Genomic DNA, 15,709 nt, shown 5'->3' with positions numbered 1-15,709 from the left:
TTCACCCTCGAGTCCCAGAAGATCGTTGTGGCCCCCCAGCATTGTTCCTGAACGGAGGACCCGTAGAAGGGCCCTGGGGCCCAAGTGCCCAAGGCCTTCACGTGATTTCCTCCTGTGGTTCCAGGCTCCTCCATCCTGGCCCAGCACTGCCCTGACCCTCCCCATCTCCACGCCAACCCCTGCTAGCCCCCTCTGGGACAGCAAGGGACACCCGGTGCGCACATAGTCACTTACGCCAAGGCGAAGGCCACCAATGCCCCAACTACCACGACAAAGTCCAGGATGTTCCACAGGTCTCGGAAGTAGGAGCCATCCTGCAGGATCAGGCCCTGGTCTATCATCTGCAAGGTGAGAGCAGGGAATGTGACACAGGGAACGGGTGACCTGGGTGAGCTGCCCTGCTGCTCTTGGAAGTACTGCGCTCCTTTTGAGGTTGCCCGGGGGTGATGGGGGGCACGAAGAGAGGCCAGGCTGGGGATCCTGGGCCCTCATGGCAAAAGGTGCGGCCACCACCTCAACAACCTTAGAAGGGAAACCTGGCCCGAGCCACATGGGGTCTCCATCAGTCGGGGGCAGGAAGCGGGCGGGAGGGAAGAGGCCTTGTCCAAATCAGCAGCCAGGGGGTCCAGACGCAGATCGGGGTGCCTCTAGGGGTGGACAGGATCCTGTGGGTCCTCAACGACCCTTTCCAGGATGCCTAGCTGAGCAGCAGGGCGTGGGGGAGGTGGACACTGTGGACTCAACAGCAGTCCTGGCCAATCCCCTGCTTTCTGAATCTCGTCTGACATCAGGGCAGAGGAGCCGAGGGGTCAGCGGCCTGTGGGCCGGCACCCGCTCACTTCTCTGGGCTGGCCCTGGAGGAGAGAGGAGGCTGGCCGGTGGGGGATCCCTAGGAGGTGCCAGCATTTGCCGTCAGGGGGGCAGCCCCAGTGAAACTGGTTTTAAAGGGGAGCTGGGTCTCCAGCACCCATCCCTGCTTCAACACAGATGCCAAACCCTCCGCCAGCCCCACATCCTCCAAAAAACCCAGCTGCACCGTTTGGCTCAGGTGTTTGGGCTTGGGGAGGGATGAGGGTGAAGATGACTCAAAAACAACTGAGGCAGCATAAGCCAGGAGTTAGCAACCTTCTTGTCTCTTCTGTATTGGGTGTGGGAGTCATTCCTTTCCCAGGGCATCAGTTCAATGGGGAAATAATTTGAAGTGGTTTAAAGTCCTAGTAAACAATGATAACAGTGAACCTTTAGCACTTCTAAGAGCATCATACAAAGCTAATGGACTGATACAGTGTCTTAGTTCAGAAACACCCTGTGATCTGCATCCTGGCATTCCTGGGCACCGTGGGCAGAATGCCAGATTTTCCCACACATCATGGCACTGGGTTCCCATATTCATCCCTGCAAAAAGTAGCAATTCCGGTAGCAACTCAACCTGAAAGCAAGGACCAAGAACCGAGTCCAGAGCTCAACCACCTCCTGGCCCCAACTACTCCCTCTGTCCTCCGTCCTGGAAGGCACTGAAACCCTTCTTCCTTATGGGGCTCTTACCTTTATGACCATCTCAAAGGTGAACACTCCCGTGAAAACATAGTCAAAGTACCTCAGGACCTGGAAAACAACCAGAAAGAGGCTGCTGGAGACGCGTTTCTGCAGCCGGCACCTGAAGGCTCACCTCTCACTCAGGTTGGGCAGACTTAAAACATGTGTGTGGGCCCAGACCGCAAGCTCACAAACACATGGGTTCCCCAGGGGCTGCCCTCAGGTCTGCTATCCATGCCGGTCTGGAATGTAGGGCTGAAATGCCACCCCAGAATGCCATCCGTGAACCCATCTCAGTTTGGCCGCCTGGGAGTCCCACATTCTTCCTTTTGGCCTAACCAGACCCCTTTCTATTCACTGTCACCTGACTCCAGTCTCTGGGACCCCCAACCGTCTTCCACCCAAGCGCTCCCAACTGTGGGCCCTAGAGGGTTTCCCGGCTTCACCTACAGTGGGCACCTTCCCTTCCAATTCATCGAGGCCGGTGGCATCCGTGCCCTCGCCCACCCCGCGTCCAGCCACCAGCAGGAGGTAGAAGGCAGCCCTCAGGAAAGGAATGGTGTCCAGAAGGGTGGGCGTGGCCGGATCTGGGGCACCAGGCCTAGCCGGACAGCCCCAGCTGAGCACGGAGGTGCCCAGACCCAGGTTGCAATGGCCATTCAGAAGAGCAGACAGCCGGCACTCCCCCCTCCCTCACTTCCCCCAGACCCATTGGCACACTCCTCCGGCCTCTCTCCCCTGGGCAGAGGGGTGGCGTGGGAACAGGGCCCCGGGGGTCTGCAGCCACCTTGTTCCTCTCCGAGTTGGTGAGCACGGGATCCTCGGCGGCCAGGGCGATACTGCTGGCGGCGATCACCAGGAGGATGCACATCTCAAAGTAGCGCAGGTTGACGATGTAGTGACAGGCCCTCCGCACTCTGAGGGACAGGCGGAGGAGCCTCAGGCTGGGGGCCCAGCACCCTCCCCTCTCTCCACCTTCCCAGTTTCTGCCCGGCCCCTGCATCAAGGAAGCCGCCAGGGACAGCAATTTAATTTGTCAGGGGCCGCCCTTGATTTACTGCCCCAGCGGGAGCCATAATTCGATTGATTAGAGGCTGCAGCATCCAAATCGAGACACGTGTTCCACCACCCAGCAGTCGGCTTCAGGGGAAAATCTATCCAAGCCATGTCGGAGCCCTCGGCTGGCTGCGGGGGAGTCTCAGCCACACTCCACACTGTGCTCCACCCTCCCCACAACATCACCTTCTCCATCCTTTGTCTTGGCTCAGGCCTCCGGCTGTGAGGAACTCACAGGGCAGAGCCTTGACCTAACTGCACCCCCGGAGCGAGATCGAGTGGAGCAAGCTGCCTTGTCACTGGTGGGCAGGTCGCACCCCAGGTGGCCACGGAACTGCCAGGCAGGGTCCCTGGATGACTGGACGGGGCTCTGGGAGAATGGGGAGGGGCCATGGGGGACCAGACAGAGCCTCTGGGGGATGGGATGGGGGTCGTGGGGGACAAACCAGGCAGGGCCCTTTGGGGAACAGATTGGGCCCCCGGAGGATGGGGCAGCTGTCAGTGGGAGGTCGGGGGGCGGGGGTGTCGGGGCAGCCTCCAAGTGGAGGAAGGAAAGGACCTGGTAGAAGTTAACCTAATAGCATAGCCTAGTGTAAAGAGCATGGGTTTGGCAGTCAGAGGACCTGGGTTCTAATACCAATTCAGCCACTTGCCTGCTGTTTGATCTTGGGCAAGTCACTTAACTTTTCTGGGCCTCAGTTTCCTCCCCTGTAAAATGGGGATTCAATGCCTGCTCTCCCTCCTACTTAGACCTTGAGCCCCAATCAATCAATCATATTTATTGAGCGCTTACTGTGTGCAGAGCACTGTACTAAGCCCTTGGGGATAGGGACTGTTTCCACTCTAACTACCCCAGTTCTTGGCACATAGTTAAGAGCTTAACAGTACTAATAATCATCATAATAATGATTTTCTGGGCCTCAGTTTCCTCATCTGTTAAATGGGGACTCAATACCTGTTCTCCCTCCCTCTGTCACTCTTTTTGTTTTTGCCATATAACACCTGTGTTCCTGAAGCAGATTCTGCTCTTGCTCCAGGAAAGTCCCTCTTGAGAGCCTCTCAGAGCCCTTAGGAAACAAGGGGGTCAGTCCACTGGCAATTGGACCAGGCCTTTGGGTTTATGTTTCCCAAAGGCCAGGAAAAGCCAGGGGCCCTAGAGTCCTCCCTCGGGCCGCATTCTCTCCACCCTTCCCCAGTGGACCCCCGGCGGGGAGGGGGGCAGAAAGACAGCTCACGGGTTGGTCGTGCTGAAGATAAACATGGAGCTGTGAGGCACCATGGCTTTGCCCGTGTCTGAGCCCTTCTCCTTCTTCCGCTTCTTCTTCTCCACCTCCTCACCATCCTCTTTCATCTCTGCTTCCTTCAAGGGGCTGGCTTCCCCATCTGTCTTGTTGCTAACTGTAAGAGAAACACATTGGGACACCTGAAGCCCCCGTCCACCCCACTCCCCAGGCTCAGACCACCCCCACCACCCCTGCAGGGCTTCCCTCAGCGGGGAGGTGTGGAGGCCAACAGTGTGCGAGCAGGAGGGAGTGGAGGAGAGGGGACCCAGGACTGCTCAACAGCAGCCTGGACCTTTGAGAAGGGACAGCAGACCAGGAACAACTGAGTGTGGAAGGGGTGGCAAGAGCTGGTCAGCCCACACTAGCTTGGCCTGGGACTGGCCCAGCCTGGTCTCCGGGCAGTAAGCTTGCTTCTCTTGGTAACCACTCCCCTCACCCGCCCCCTCCCACTGCCCTTTACACATTCTGAAGACGCAGGTGGGCCGGGGGAAGAGCTGCTCGGGCCAGATAGCTCAGGGAAGGGAAAGGAGGGGGCCGGGAAGAGTACTCACTGTGTACCACAGTGGAGTCCACCAAGGCGTCCATGTCAGGGATGGCGACGGTGACGGTGGTGCTCTCGGGGGCCTCCTCAGTGTTGGCGATGACGGAGGAGAGGTCGGGCTCGCTGCGGCTGATGGCCCGGCCCATCTCCAGGTGCAGGTCTCCCAGCAGCGCCTGCTCACTGGGGACCAGGCCGCCGCCCTCCGGACCGGTCACCCCCACCTCCGCCCCCAGCTCCAGGGGGACACCACCGCTCTCCACTGTTCCAGACAAAACAGGGCCTTCGGGGGGCGTCAGACTGGTGCTTCTGAGAGGGGAGGGTGTGGGGAGAGGGAAGAACATTAGGTGAAAACTGATAATCACTGCAGTATTTGTTACACCTTTATTATGTGCCAAGCACTGTGTTGAATGCCGGGATAGATACAGGATAATCAGGTTGGACACAGTCCCTGTCCCACACAAGGCTCAAGACTCTACGGGGGAGGGAGAACAGCTATTTAATCCCCATTTTACAGATGAGAACACTGTGGTCCAGGGATGTTATATGACTTACGCAGGGTCACACAGCAGCCAAGTGGTGGAGTTGGGACTAGGACTTAGGTTTCTTGGCTCCCAGGCCTGAATGCTTTCCGCTAGGCCAAAGGCAGCAGTGAGCTTAGTAGGTGGAGATGGGTGGACACAGCTAAAGAGCCTGGTCTGCTGGAAAGGGCACCAGTCTGGGAGTCAGGAGGCCTGGGCTCCGGTCCTGGTTCGACCACTGGCCTACTGTGGAACTTTGGGCAAGCCACTTAACCTCTCTGGTCTTCAGTGTCTTCCTCAACTGTCAAACTGGGATAAGAAAGCCTGCCTCTCTCTACCTCACTGGGATCATGGGAAGACAAAAAAGGAAGAAACACTTTGGAAAAACAAAAGTCTTTGGAAATTTAAGGCATCACTAAATGAAAGTTGGGCTCCTGGGATAGGTCCGCTCTTTTTCTCATGGTGGAGGAAGGACCAGGCACCCCTGGGAGCTGGAGCTTGAGGGGGAGGTGAACAGGAGAGAAGCGAAGCAGAAAGCAGCAGGCTACAGGGAGGGAGGAAGAAACACTCTCAGGTAGTCAAGCCGACGACGGGCCTAGGAAATGATTCTGAAGGGCCAGGTGGGATGGAAGACAAAGGAACTAAAAGGTTCCCAGTTGGACAGAAGCACTCCCCCGCCTTCCCAAGAATGGATTGTTCCATCCCCTCGGGGCCATTCTGTCCACTTTCTATTTCAGCTCCATCCACCCACCTTCATCTTCTCCCCTGCCTGTGGAGCCTTGAGTAAGGAAGCCATGTCAGGGGCAGAGGGGGCTGCTGAGGGAGGCCATACTGTGCTAACAGTTGGGACGGCGGCGTCTCCGAGGAGCCCGGCCGTGTTCCATGAGAAGTAGCAGGGCCTTCTAGAAAGGAGGAGTCAGAAGGCCTGGGTTCTAATCCTGGCTCCGCCACTTGCTTGCTGTGTGACTCTGGGCAAGTCACCTAACTTCTCTAGGTCTCAATTTCCTCACCTGTAAAATGAGGAGCTGATTCCTCCTTAGACCGTAAGCTCCATATGGTGCAGGGTCTATATTCAACCTGATTATCTTGTATCTTCCCCAGGGCTTAGTATAGAGCGTGGTACATAGTTACATGCTTAACAAATACCACAGTTACTATTATCATTATTATTGTTAATGCACAATTATTACTATTGTTGCTACTATTATTGTGATGTACCTGGATCTGTTCACAACTCTGGGGCTCAGAATCCCTAACAGCAAAAAAAGGATGAAAATTTACAGCAGCCTGAAAGAAATCAGGTGGCGGGTCCTAAGGAAATGCTGCCCTGGGACAGTCTGTTCTTCCCCTTCATTCCCCTTTTTGTTCAGTTTTTTGGGGCAGAGAAGAGGAGGAAGGTCATGAGGAGGTTGTACTCGATCTGTGTTAGGAAAGAGGCAGACTGAAGGGAGCACGATTATATTCTACAAAACCCTAAAGAGCCTCAAACGATTGTCACCAAATCTTGCCACCCCAGGGCAACAAGACCCCCACTGAAACTTGACTGGGGGTGGTTCCAAACAAGGAAACACTTCTTCATCCAGTGATGGGTAAGCGGGTGTGATGAGTTCCCAGGAGAAGCTCTACAGGCAGAAGTATCAGGGTTGGAGAGGGAAGAATTTTGGGGTGTGGGGTGGAGGGCCACCCCAACTACAAGGTCAGGTGTTTAGGAGGGGTAACCATGACCCACCATCGCCAGGTTCTTGCCAACACTGTCAGAGGCAGAAGACTGGGTGGAGAAGACCAGTGGTCTGTCCCAGAACGTTGTTTCTCATGGATGCACCTAGGAGGGAGATCTGGGGCCCGAGGAGGAGTGATGCTGGTCCACGGGAGGCAGCCAGCAAAACTGGGAGGTCCGGACAGAAGCTCTGTGGTCCCGGCAGTCTGTGAGGGGCCTCCGGGAAGCCGGCTTCGGGGTTACCAGGTTGATGCAAAGTCAGTCGGGCAATGAGGCAAGCCCTCCCGACCCGCCCTAGCTGCCGGGATCCCTTCCTTGCTTCTCTCTCCCCGGCACCAGGCGGAGGAGGTACACTGGTCTCTCCGGGCAGGCTTCCTCCACTCAGCTGCCCACCTGGAATCCCCCTGCCCCGGCATTATCCATTGTTTCACACAATCTGCACCATGGCCCTCCCACTCTACTCGGAACAGACAACCGAGAGCTGAGGGTCTAGACATTCTAGGTGTTGGCAGTCTTGTTTGGACTCACCTTCTCAGCTCCTTGCTCCTCTCTTCCTCCTGAGCTGAAGCCACCTCCTCCTCCTCCTCCTCTGCCTGGCTGTGCTTTGCACCCCCATCCCCCTCTTCACGGAGCGGGGTGCCCTCGTGCAGTCCCCCGTCTTGGCTGGCGGGCCTGCCCTCGGTTGTGCCAGGCGGTTCCTTGCCCTCGGTCCTCCCTCGGCGATGCCGACTGCGGCGTTGACTCTGTCTGTGCCGGGCTCGCTCCTCGCCCCCAGCCCCGGTCCAGCCGCCGCCCCCGGCCTCCAGCTCACAGTTCCCGTGGCACGGCCTGGGCGGCCAAAGCTCCCCGCTGGCCCGGGATGTGGGGCTCTTGGGGTCTTCCGGGGCCTCTCCGGCCTGGGGAGGCTCCCCCTGACCCCCTTGCTCCTCCTCCTCACACTTCTCCAGCCCAGAGCCCTCACTAGCTTTGGGCCTCCGGTAGAGGCTGGGGTGTGCATTGAGGGGGTTGAGGGGGCTGAGAGGGTTAAGCGGGTTGAGGGGGTTCATGGGAGGGGGCTCCTCCTTGTTGATGGCCTCCTGGCTGGACATCTGCATGTGACGCCGCAGCTGGCTGGTCCGCTGCTCCCACACCGACATGTGGTGCCGCCTTCTGCGCTCCCTCCTGGCCGGGGGAAAGAAGCCCAGGAGGCTGATCAGGACACTGGCCACTGAGGGGATGCCTAGCTGGGACAGGAGTGGCCAGAAGGCAGGGGGCATTTGGAGGAGCAGAACAGGGGCAGGGAGCGGGACTGGGAGGCAGAAGGAGTGGGGCAGGGGGGCAGAGGGAATGGGGCAGGGGGGCAGAGGGAATGGGGCAGGGGGGTAGAAGGAATGGGGCAGGAGGGCAGAGGGACTGGGGCAGGGGGCCAGAAGGAATGGGGCAGGGGGGCAGAAGGAATGGGGCAGGGGGGCAGAAAGAATGGGGCAGGGGGGCAGAAGGAGTGGGGCAGGGAGGCAGAGGGAGCGGGGCAGGGAGGCAGAGGGAGCCGGGCAGGGAGGCAGAGGGAGCGAGGCAGGGAGGCAGAGGGAGTGGGGCAGGGAGGCAGAGGGAGTGGGGCAGGGAGGCAGAGGGTGTGGGGCAGGGAGGCAGAAGGAATGGGCCAGGGGGGCAGAGGGAATGGGGCAGGGAGGCAGAGGGAGTGGGGCAGGGGGGCAGAGGGAGTGGGGCAGGGAGGCAGAGGGAGTGGGGCAGGGGGGCAGAGGGAGTGGGTCAGGGGGGCAGAGGGAGTGGGTCAGGGAGGCAGAAGGAATGGGTCAGGGAGGCAGAAGGAGTGGGTCAGGGAGGCAGAAGGAGTGGGTCAGGGAGGCAGAAGGAGTGGGTCAGGGAAGCAGAAGGAATGGGGTAGGGAGGCACAAGAAATGGGTCAGGGAGGCAGAAGCAGTGGGGCAGGGAGGCAGAGGGAATGAGGCAGGGAGGCAGAAGGAGTAGGGCAGGTAGGCAGAAGGAGTGGGTCAGGAAGGCAGAAGGAGTGGGTCAGGGAGGCAGAAGGAGTGGGTCAGGGAGGCAGAAGGAGTGGGTCAGGGAGGCAGAAGGAGTGGGTCAGGGAGGCCGAAGGAGTGGGGCAGGGAGGCAGAAAGAGTGGGGCAGGGAGGCAGAAAGAGTGGGGCAGGGAGGCAGAAAGAGTGGGTCAGGGAGGCAGAAGGAATGGGTCAGGGAGGCCGAGGGAATGGGTAAGGGAGGCAGAGGGAATGGGGCTGGGGGGCAGAAGGAATGGGTCAGGGAGGCAGAAGGAGTGGGGCAAGGAGGCAGAGGGAATGGGGCAGGGAGGCAGAAGGAGTGCATCAGGGAGGCAGAAGGAGTGGGTCAGGGAGGTAGAAGGAGTGGGTCAGGGAGGTAGAAGGAGTGGGTCAGGGAGGTAGAAGGAGTGGGTCAGGGAGGCAGAAGGAGTGGGTCAGGGAGGCAGAAGGAATGAGGCAGGGAGGCAGAGGGAGTGGGGCAGGGAGGCAGAGGGAATGGGGCAGGGAGGCAGAAAGAGAGGGTCAGGGAGGCAGAAGGAGTGGGTCAGGGAGGCAGAAGGAGTGGGTCAGGGAGGCAGAATGAATGGGTCAGGGAGGCAGAAGGAATGGGTCAGGGAGGCAGAAGGAATGGGTCAGGGAGGCAGCGGGAATGGGGCAGGGAGGCGGGGGGAATGGGGCAGGGAGGCAGAAGGAATGGGGCAGGGAGGCGGAGGGAATGGGGCAGGGAGGCGGAGGGAATGGGGCAGGGAGGCAGAAGGAGTGCATCAGGGAGGCAGAACGAGTGCATCAGGGAGGCCGAAGGAGTGGGTCAGGGAGGCAGAGGGAATAGGTCAGGGAGGCAGAGGGAATGGGTCAGGGAGGCAGAGGGAATGGGTCAGGGAGGCAGAGGGAATGGGTCAGGGAGGCAGAGGGCATTGGTCAGGGAGGCAGAAGGAGTGGCTCAGGGAGGCAGAAAGAGTGGGTCAGGGAGGCAGAGGGAATGGGGCAGGGAGGCAGAGGGAATGGGTCAGGAAAGCAGAAGGAGTGGGGCATGGAGGCAGAGGGAATGCAGCAGGGAGGCAGAAGCAGTGGGTCAGGGAGGCAGAAGGAGTGGGTTAGGGAGGCAGAAGGAGTGGGTCAGGGAGCAGAAGGAGTGGGCCAGGGAGGCAGAGGGAATGGGTCAGGGAGGCAGAGGGAATGGGGCAGGGAGGCAGAGGGAATGGGTCAGGGAGGTAGAAGGAGTGGGTCAGGGAGGCAGAAGGAGTGGGTCAGGGAGGCAGAGGGAACGGGGCAGGGAGGCAGAGGGAATGGGTCAGGGAGGCAGGAGTGGGGCAGGGAGGCAGAAGGTGTGGGGCAGGAAGGCAGAGGGAATGGGGCAGGGAGGCAGAAGGAGTGCATCAGGGAGGCAGAAGGAGTGGGTCAGGGAGGCAGAAGGAGTGGGTCAGGGAGGCAGAAGGAGTGGGTCAGGGAGGCAGAGGGAATGGGTCAGGGAGGCAGAGGGAATGGGGCAGGGAGGTGGAATGAATGGGGCAGGGAGGCATAAGGAGTGGGGCATGGAGGCAGAGGGAATGGGGCAGGGAGACAGAAGGAGTGGGTCAGGGAGGCAGAGGGAATGGGGCAGGGAGGCAGAAGGAATGGGGCAGAGAGGCAGAAGGAGTGGGCCATGGAGGCAGAGGGAATGGGGCATGGAGACAGAAGGAGTGGGTCAGGGAGGCAGAAGGAGTGGGGCAGGGAGGCAGAAGGAATGGGTCAGGGAGGTAGAAGGAGTGGGTCAGGGAGGCAGAAGGAGTGGGTCAGGGAGGCAGAAGGAGTGGGTCAGGGAGGCAGAGGGAATGGGTCAGGGAGGCAGAGGGAATGGGTCAGGGAGGCAGAAGGAGTGGGGCATGGAGGCAGAGGGAATGGGTCAGGGAGGCAGAAGGAGTGGGTCAGGGAGGCAGAAGGAGTGGGTCAGGGAGGCAGAAGGAGTGGGTCAGGGAAGCAGAAGGAATGGGGCAGGGAGGCAGAGGGAATGGGGCAGGGAGGCAGAGGGAATGGGTCAGGGAGGCAGAGGGAATGGGTCAGGGAGGCAGAAGGAGTGGGTCAGGGAGGCAGAAGGAGTGGGTCAGGGAGGCAGAAGGAGTGGGTCAGGGAGGCAGAGGGAATGGGTCAGGGAGGCAGAGGGAGTGGGGCAGGGAGGCGGAATGAATGGGGCAGGGAGGCATAAGGAGTGGGGCATGGAGACAGAGGGAATGGGGCAGGGAGACAGAAGGAGTGGGTCAGGGAGGCAGAAGGAGTGGGTCAGGAAGGCAGAAGGAGTGGGTCAGGGAGGCAGAAGGAGTGGGTCAGGGAGGCAGAAGGAGTGGGTCAGGGAGGCAGAGGGAATGGGTCAGGGAGGCAGAGGGAGTGGGGCAGGGAGGCGGAATGAATGGGGCAGGGAGGCATAAGGAGTGGGGCATGGAGGCAGAGGGAATGGGGCAGGGAGACAGAAGGAGTGGGTCAGGGAGGCAGAAGGAGTGGGTCAGGGAGGCAGAAGGAGTGGGTCAGGGAAGCAGAAGGAATGGGTCAGGGAGGCAGAGGGAATGGGTCAGGGAGGCAGAGGGAATGGGTCAGGGAGGCAGAGGGAATGGGTCAGGGAGGCAGAAGGAGTGGGTCAGGGAGGCAGAAGGAGTGGGTCAGGGAGGCAGAAGGAGTGGGTCGGGGAGGCAGAGGGAATGGGTCAGGGAGGCAGAGGGAGTGGGGCAGGGAGGCGGAATGAATGGGGCAGGGAGGCATAAGGAGTGGGGCATGGAGGCAGAGGGAATGGGGCAGGGAGACAGAAGGAGTGGGTCAGGGAGGCAGAAGGAGTGGGTCAGGGAGGCAGAAGGAGTGGGTCAGGGAGGCAGAAGGAGTGGGTGAGGGAGGCAGAAGGAGTGGGTCAGGGAGGCAGAGGGAATGGGTCAGGGAGGCAGAGGGAGTGGGGCAGGGAGGCGGAATGAATGGGGCAGGGAGGCATAAGGAGTGGGGCATGGAGGCAGAGGGAATGGGGCAGGGAGACAGAAGGAGTGGGTCAGGGAGGCAGAAGGAGTGGGTCAGGGAGGCAGAAGGAGTGTGTCAGGGAGGCAGAAGGAATGGGTCAGGGAGGCAGAAGGAGTGCGTCAGGGAGGCAGAAGGAGTGGGTCAGGGAGGCAGAAGGAGTGGGTCAGGGAGGCAGAAGGAGTGGGTCAGGGAGGCAGAAGGAATGGGTCAGGGAGGCAGAAGGAATGGGTCAGGGAGGCAGAAGGAATGGGTCAGGGAGGCAGAGGGAATGGGTCAGGGAGGCAGAGGGAATGTGTCAGGGAGGCAGAGGGAATGGGGCAGGGAGGCAGAAGGAGTGGGTCAGGGAGGCAGAAGGAGTGCGTCAGGGAGGCAGAAGGAGTGGGTCAGGGAGGCAGAAGGAGTGGGTCAGGGAGGCAGAAGGAGTGGGTCAGGGAGGCAGAAGGAGTGGGTCAGGGAAGCAAAAGGAATGGGTCAGGGTGGCAGAGGGAAGGGGTCAGGGAGGCAGAAGGAGTGGGTCAGAGAGGTAGAGGGAATGGGGCAGGAAGGCGGAATGAATGGGGCAGGGAGGCATAAGGAGTGGGGCATGGAGGCATAAGGAGTGGGGCTTGGAGGCAGAGGGAATGAGTCAAGGAGGCAGAAGGAGTGGGTCAGGGAGGCAGAAGGAGTGGGTCAGGGAGGCAGAAGGAGTGGGTCAGGGAGGCAGAAGGAATGGGGCAGGGAGGCAGAAGGAATGGGGTAGGGAGGTTGAAGAAATGGGGCAGGGAGGCATTGGGAGTGGGGCAGGGAGGCAGAAGGAGTGGGTCAGGGAGGCAGAGGGAATGGGTCAGGGAGGCAGAGGGAATGGGGCAGGGAAGCAGAAGGAGCGGGGCAGGGAAGCAGAAGGAGTGGGGCATGGAGGCAGAGGGAATGGGGCAGGGAGGCAGAAGGAGTGGGTCAGGGAGGCAGAAGGAGTGGGTCAGGGAGGCAGAAGGAGTGGGTCAGGGAGGCAGAAGGAATGGGTCAGGGAGGCAGAAGGAGTGCGTCAGGGAGGCAGAAGGAGTGGGTCAGGGAGGCAGAAGGAGTGGGTCAGGGAGGCAGAAGGAGTGGGTCAGGGAGGCAGAAGGAATGGGTCAGGGAGGCAGAAGGAATGGGTCAGGGAGGCAGAAGGAATGGGTCAGGGAGGCAGAGGGAATGGGTCAGGGAGGCAGAGGGAATGGGTCAGGGAGGCAGAGGGAATGGGGCAGGGAGGCAGAAGGAGTGGGTCAGGGAGGCAGTAGGAGTGGGTCAGGGAGGCAGAGGGAATGGGTCAGGGAGGCAGAGGGAGTGGGGCAGGGAGGCAGAGGGAGTGGGGCAGGGAGGCGGAATGAATGGGGCAGGGAGGCATAAGGAGTGGGGCATGGAGGCAGAGGGAATGGGGCAGGGAGACAGAAGGAGTGGGTCAGGGAGGCAGAAGGAGTGGGTCAGGAAGGCAGAAGGAGTGGGTCAGGGAGGCAGAAGGAATGGGTCAGGGAGGCAGAAGGAGTGGGTCAGGGAGGCAGAAGGAGTGGGTCAGGGAGGCAGAAGGAGTGGGTCAGGGAGGCAGAAGGAGTGGGTCAGGGAGGCAGAAGGAGTGGGTCAGGAAGGCAGAAGGAGTGGGTCAGGGAGGCAGAAGGAGTGGGTCAGGGAGGCAGAAGGAGTGGGTCAGGGAGGCAGAGGGAATGGGTCAGGGAGGCAGAGGGAGTGGGGCAGGGAGGCGGAATGAATGGGGCAGGGAGGCATAAGGAGTGGGGCATGGAGGCAGAGGGAATGGGGCAGGGAGACAGAAGGAGTGGGTCAGGGAGGCAGAAGGAGTGGGTCAGGGAGGCAGAAGGAGTGGGTCAGGGAAGCAAAAGGAATGGGTCAGGGTGGCAGAGGGAAGGGGTCAGGGAGGCAGAAGGAGTGGGTCAGAGAGGTAGAGGGAATGGGGCAGGAAGGCGGAATGAATGGGGCAGGGAGGCATAAGGAGTGGGGCATGGAGGCATAAGGAGTGGGGCTTGGAGGCAGAGGGAATGAGTCAAGGAGGCAGAAGGAGTGGGTCAGGGAGGCAGAAGGAGTGGGTCAGGGAGGCAGAAGGAGTGGGTCAGGGAGGCAGAAGGAGTGGGTCAGGGAAGCAGAAGGAATGGGGCAGGGAGGCAGAGGGAATGGGGCAGGGAGGCAGAAGGAGTGGGGCAGGGAGGCAGAAGGAGTGGGGCATGGAGGCAGAGGGAATGGGGCAGGGAGGCAGAAGGAGTGGGTCAGGGAGGCAGAAGGAGTGGGTCAGGGAGGCAGAAGGAGTGGGTCAGGGAGGCAGAAGGAGTGGGTCAGGGAGGCAGAGGGAATGGGTCAGGGAGGCAGAGGGAATGGGTCAGGGAGGCAGAGGGAATGGGGCAGGGAGGCGGAGGGAATGGGGCAGGGAGGCAGAGGGAATGGGGCAGGGAGGCGGAGGGAATGGGGCAGGGAGGCGGAATGAATGGGGCAGGGAGGCCGAAGGAGTGGGGCATGGAGGCAGAGGGAATGGGGCAGTGAGGCAGGAGGAGTGCATCAGGGAGGCAGAAGGAGTGGGTCAGGGAGGCAGAAGGAGTGGGTCAGGGAGGCAGAAGGAGTGGGTCAGGGAGGTAGAAGGAGTGGTTCAGGGAGGCCGAGGGAATGGGTCAGGGAGGCAGAGGGAATGGGGCAGGGAGGCGGAAGGAATGGGGCAGGGAGGCAGAACAAGTGGGGCATGGAGGCAGAGGGAATGGGTCAGGGAGGCAGAGGGAATGGGTCAGGGAGGCAGAGGGAATGGGGCAGGGAGGCAGAAGGAATGGGGCAGGGAGGCAGAAGGAATGGGTCAGGGAGGCAGAGGGACTGGGGCAGGGAGGCAGAAGGAGTGGGTCAGGGAGGCAGAAGGAATGGGTCAGGGAGGCAGAAGGAGTGGGTCAGGGAGGCAGAAGGAATGGGTCAGGGAGGCAGGAGGAATGGATCAGGGAGGCAGAGGGAATGGGTCAGGGAGGCAGAGGGAATGGGGCAGGGAGGCAGAGCGAATGGGGCAGGGAGGCGGAAGGAGTGGGGCATGGAGGCAGAGGGAATGGGGCAGGGAGGCAGAAGGAGTGGGGCAGGGAGGCAGAAGGAGTGCGTCAGGGAGGCAGAAGGAGTGGGTCAGGGAGGCAGAAGGAGTGGGTCAGGGAGGCAGAAGGAGTGGGTCAGGGAGGCAGAAAGAGTGGGTCAGGGAGGCAGAAAGAGTGGGACAGGGAGGCAGAAGGAATGGGTCAGGGAGGCCGAGGGAATGGGTAAGGGAGGCAGAGGGAATGGGGCTGGGGGGCAGAAGGAATGGGTCAGGGAGGCAGAAGGAGTGGGGCAGGGAGGCAGAGGGAATGGGGCAGGGAGGCAGAAAAAGTGGGTCAGGGAGGCAGAGGGAGTGGGTCAGGGAGGCAGAAGGAGTGGGTCAGGGAGGCAGAAGGAGTGGGTCAGGGAGGCAGAAGGAGTGGGTCAGGGAGGCAGAGGGAATGGGTCAGGGAGGCAGAAGGAGTGGGTCAGGGAGGCAGAAGGAGTTGTTGAGGGAGGCAGAAGGAATGGGTCAGGGAGGCAAATGAATGGGTCAGAGAGGCAGAAGGAATGGGTCAGGGAGGCAGGGGGAATGGGTCAGGGAAGCAGAGGGAATGGGTCAGGGAGGCAGAGGGAATGGGGCAGGGAGGCAGAGGGAATGGGTCAGGGAGGCAGAGGGAATGGGGCAGGGAGGCAGAGGGAATGGGGCAGGGAGGCAGAAGGAATGGGTCAGGGAGGCAGAGGGAATGGGGCAGGCAGGCAGGCAGAAGGAGTGGGTCAGGGAGGCAAAAGGAATGGGTCAGGGAGGCAGAGGGAATGGGTCAGGGAGGCAGAGGGAATGCGTCAGGGAGGCAGAGGGAATGGGTCAGGGAGGCAGAGGGAATGGGTCAGGGAGGCAGAGGGAATGGGTCAGGGAGGCAGAGGGAATGGGTCAGGGAGGCAGAGGGAATGGGTCAGGGAGGCAGAGGGAATGGGACAGGGAGGCAGAAGGAGTGGGGCATGGAGGCAGAGGGAATGGGTCAGGGAGGCAGAGGGAATGGGTCAGGGAGGCAGAAGGAGTGGGTCAGGGAGGCAGAAGGAGTGGGTCAGGG

At 60.8% G+C, this 15,709-nt stretch overlaps 1 protein-coding gene across 2 annotated transcripts in view; it reads right to left on the bottom strand.

Moving 5' to 3' along the window:
* CACNA1E (calcium voltage-gated channel subunit alpha1 E) overlaps positions 1-15,709 on the bottom strand; it is a 263,235-nt gene that overhangs the window by 60,350 nt on the left and 187,176 nt on the right. For both annotated transcript variants that reach the window (XM_038757753.1, XM_038757754.1), the window contains exons 21-26: positions 7,180-7,812; positions 4,427-4,722; positions 3,828-3,990; positions 2,324-2,453; positions 1,546-1,605; positions 235-341 (exon numbers count right to left, since the gene is read on the bottom strand). In XM_038757753.1, the coding sequence (XP_038613681.1) occupies positions 235-341; positions 1,546-1,605; positions 2,324-2,453; positions 3,828-3,990; positions 4,427-4,722; positions 7,180-7,812 (1,389 nt within the window). The remainder of the gene's footprint in view (positions 1-234; positions 342-1,545; positions 1,606-2,323; positions 2,454-3,827; positions 3,991-4,426; positions 4,723-7,179; positions 7,813-15,709) is intronic.

This window comes from Tachyglossus aculeatus, chromosome 16 (assembly GCF_015852505.1).
Source record: "Tachyglossus aculeatus isolate mTacAcu1 chromosome 16, mTacAcu1.pri, whole genome shotgun sequence".
In the NCBI taxonomy this organism is placed as follows: Eukaryota; Metazoa; Chordata; class Mammalia; order Monotremata; family Tachyglossidae; genus Tachyglossus; species Tachyglossus aculeatus.
Note: the sequence above shows the minus strand (reverse complement) of the source record. Positions and strands in the feature narration are given on the sequence as shown.